We start from the raw sequence: 4,060 nt of genomic DNA, 5'->3' as shown, positions 1-4,060 counted from the left end.
AGGGCTCTATTTTCACAAGTTACCCCCTAGGAAACCATTAAATATTTTCTAAGCTTAATATATTGTTTTTGGGCCACTTTTGTCAGAAAAACTCCCTCTAGCGCCTAAACGGTGAGAGATAGAGCCAAACGGACGAAATTTTAGCCCAAAAGACTCTACTTTCACGAGTTACCCCTTAGGAGACAATAAAAAAAAAAAATTTCCCACTTCTTGGACCAACCCCTATTTCTTTGTTACCCCCTCAGACCCACTCAGGGGTGGTTTCCAGGATTTGCACCAACCGTTTCGTTGTCCAGAAGTGACAACAATAATACCCTGAAAATTTCAGACCTCTAGCTCACGTCCTTCTTGGGGAACGGACAGACGGACAGACAGACAGACAGACACAGAGGCGATGGCATAAGCCCGCTTTTATAGCTTTTATTAAGCAAAAGAGCGGGCTAAAAAGCGGCGTTTTCCGTATTGACGGAGAAGGAAAAGGACGGAGATGCGTATCCCGGCCGTGACGAGGGCGGCCGTTCATTTGGAACGGCGGTAACGAATGGCTCCTGGCAGGCCCCCAATAAACCCCACGTGTTGCTAGTTCCTTGTTCCTGTGTAGCCCGGCCGGGGCCGCAAGCTCTCCCTGAACACCACCAGCTCGGAGCGTTATAGGCTCGGGCCGCGGGCCGACCGCGCTGTGCAGAACAAACGCCGCTGTCGTATCCATCACTATTGGATGCACCGCGCAAAGGTCGAGCGTGCCGCCCCCCGCCCCGCCCCCGGATGGTTTGGGGTTGGGGGGGCGGTGGCGGTGGCGCGGCGCGCGGCGGTGCAGCTCGGGGCCGCCGCCGCGCCGCGCGCTCTGTGAAGTGAGCCTCGGGAGATTCTGAAATAACTCGTCGAGAAATATGCGCGGATCCCCCAGGCTGGGCAGGCCGGCCCTGGCGGCTGCGGCGGCGTTGGCGGCAGCAGCAGCAGCAGCCATGGAGAAGGGCCGAGCGAGTCGGCCAGGCCGGGGGATCGACTGCTTGAAGCCAATGCGCGCTGCTTTGCCTAGCGTTTCCTTCTCGATGCGCCACCAGAGGTCAGGAGCGCACCGCGGCGTGGCGTGGCGCAGCGGCGCAGCGTAGCGCGGAATGGCGATGCCGGTGCGGCGCGGGCTGGCGCGGGCCGGGCGCGCGCGGGCCGCTCTTGAAACTCTTTTATCGAGGTCTGGTTATGGTAATGCGCCGCTGATGGAGTCTGGACGCCCCTCCCCGTCCCCTCCTTATGATGTCGCTGCCGCTACACCTACTTCAATGCACTATTTTCGGAAAGGGAAGGGGGTGTACAAGTGGATGAATCGGGATGGTGCAGTGGCGCTGGCGCGGGGCCAACGGGGGCAGCAGTACGCCGGGGCGTGGCGGGGCGTGGCGTGGCGTGGCGGCGAGGGCCTGCCTCCTGGAACAACACTCTGACTATGTCCTCTGTTGCAGACGCCATGGAGTGCACGCCGAGACAACACCGGCGGCAGCGGCAGCAGCAGCAGCAGCACCACCACCGGCGCAAGCAGCTCCGCGCCCGGCCACCAGGGCAGCCAGGTCCGTTAAAGTAGAGCGTAAGTGCAGGGCTCAATGGCCCTGCTTGCGGCACTCACGGCGTGATTCATGATTCCAACTTTAAGTAATGGGTCAAATTTCCCAGTTTGCGTCTCGAAATTACTGGTGTCCGCCTTATTACTGGCAAAAGTCCACATGTAGTCGAGGGAAAGGGAAGGGGGAAAGAGTCAAATAAAAAGAGACAACACCTCCACGGTGGTTTCCAATGACCTTGTTCTTGTTTGTGTGTGCGCGCGCCTGTGTGTGTGTGCCCGCCCACGACACACTGGGCTGGGGATGTCCCAGAGGAAACGTATGGCGTGTTCTTGGCAATGTCTAAAGTCGAGGGTGGTTGCAGACGAGTGGGTGCGGGACGTTTCTTAAACACAGATTGAACCCTGCGTGTTTTGTCTGTGCAGGCCCCTACGACGGCACGGGGACGCCTGACGTCCTACCGGTCGACGACGTCGGCCTCGGCCGCCCCCAATTCTGCCCCCAGTGCCGGCCCCAGCAGGGCGACCAGCCCCAACCCAGGCGGCCGGCCGGCCTCCCGCGACACCGCCCCCGCGCCGCCCCCACAATCACCCGCCCTCACATCGGTACGCGAGCGCCTCGCCGCGGCCCGCGAGAAGGAGCGCAAGGTCGAGGCCGAGCAGGCTGCTCGCTACACCTCCAGGGCCTCGTTAACGGCGGCCTCCAGGGCGCCGGCCGAGGCCGAGACCTCTCGCTTCAGCTCCAGGGCGTCTCGTGAGCCTGAGCCCAAGACTCCGACCCCAGTCAGCAAGTATGGCGGCTACACCCGGACCGGCTCCACGACGACCGGCAGGACGCCCACCGCCTCACCCGCCCTGGAGAAGAAGGAACCCCCGCCCCCTCCGAGCCGCTTCGCCATCAAGGACACGCTGAGCACGGCGGCCAGCAGGTACGCGGACAAGGGCAAAGATGCGGGGCTGAGCTCCGCGGCCGGCAGCCGGTACAACACCGCGGCCTCCAGTGCGCCGGCCGCCACCGACGCCAAGAAAGACGCGACTGCTAACACGGCGACTAGCAGGTACTCCGACAAGAAAGAGACGCCGACGAACCGATTCACTGGTGCCGCCAGCGCCACCACGACCCCCTCTACGACGCCGGCCTCCGACACGAAGAAAGAGGGCTCGGTGCTCAGCAAGTACTTGTCGGGCTACCGGCCACAGGCCCGGGGCAGGAGCCCGGAACAGAAGACGAGCCGCTTCCTCAACAAGGACAAAGACAAGGACCGTGACCGGAGCACCTCGTCGTCCACCTCAGGGTACTCCTCTTACCGGCCGAGCTCGTTGTACCCGAGCGCTCGCTCGTACTCGAGTGGGCTGTCCAGCGGCCTGTCCAGCGGCCTGTCCAGCGGCCTGTCCAGTGCAGTTCGCTCTCCGGCGAGCACAAGCCAGAGCTCCCCGGCCAGCAGCGCTGCCACCACCCCGACCAGCGCCGGCCCCACCGGCCTCGGCCACGGCGCGCCCCCTCCCGCCAAGCCGGGCTTGGTGTTCGGCAAACCGGAGCCGCCCGAGGCCGTCCTCCCTGCGTGGCGCGACGGCGACTCCACGTGCATCCTCTGGGTGACGATGGTGACGCGCTCCACGTCGCCGACCGCGCCGTCGCCTTCGTACTATCTGCGGACGCGGCGCGCGGACCAAGCGCGGACCACCGAGCGCGAGATGCGCCGCCCCATGTGCCGGCCCGAGCGCTGCGAACGCACCAGTCAGACGGACGACATGGAGACGCGGTGGTCGCGACACGCTGGACCCGGCGCCTGGACGTCGGCCGACTACCGAGCCTCCGGCGCCCAGGCGTCGGCGTCCGCCCGCCTGGGCTACCACGAGCCCACCGTCATCACGCCGACCTCGTGCAAGAGCCCCGAGCGGACCCCCGAGCGGACGCCCGAGCCCGCCAAGACTGAACCCCGGCCCGAGCCTGCGAGGCCTGCACCCTCGCCGGCGCCGGTGAGATCGCCGTCCAAGAAGGACGTGAGAGCGTCACCTGCACGCAGTGTACCGGCCAGACCTGCCAACGGTGACGCAAGAGCGGGCAAAGCGGCGAGCAAAGCGCCCAGCCCGGCCAAGTGTGTCGTGAAAGTCATAGAGACCAGTGCGGTGCGGCAGAAGGTAGCGCCGCTCGTCCCGGCCGCCGCGCAGGGCGCCGCCTCAGCCGCGCCGGCAGACGCGGATAGTGGCCACGCTCCGAACCTCGTCATCAAGATCCCCATCAAGGACTACCGTAAGTCAGCCCTCAACGTCGAGCTCAGCGGGGACGAGGCGGCTGAGTACAAGCGCCAGCAGGCGGAGCAGCGCAAGCTTTCCCGTAGGCTGACGGGCCAAAGAAGTACCTCGGAGAGCTCCGAAACGCCTTCCGATGCGTCGCCTTCCGTGCGTGAGCCGGGAGCGGCGCCTCAACTTGTAAAACCGGCGAGCAGTCCGAGCCCGAGCCCTGCCCCGCCCACCCCTGTGCGCACCCCCGCGCACACTCCCACC

General features: G+C 64.8%; 1 protein-coding gene across 1 annotated transcript; it reads left to right on the top strand.

Moving 5' to 3' along the window:
- Positions 1-1,124: 1,124 nt before the first annotated feature.
- LOC113203587 (mucin-19-like) lies at positions 1,125-4,060 on the top strand (the record flags this gene model as incomplete). Its single annotated transcript, XM_052263840.1, has 3 exons — positions 1,125-1,130; positions 1,458-1,562; positions 1,979-4,060. Coding segments are annotated over exons 1-3 (2,193 nt in total), but the record flags the coding sequence as incomplete, so codon positions are not given.

This window comes from Frankliniella occidentalis, unplaced genomic scaffold (assembly GCF_000697945.3).
Source record: "Frankliniella occidentalis isolate FOCC.00 unplaced genomic scaffold, Focc_3.1 Scaffold14, whole genome shotgun sequence".
NCBI classification, from domain to species: domain Eukaryota; kingdom Metazoa; phylum Arthropoda; class Insecta; order Thysanoptera; family Thripidae; genus Frankliniella; species Frankliniella occidentalis.
Note: the sequence above shows the minus strand (reverse complement) of the source record. Positions and strands in the feature narration are given on the sequence as shown.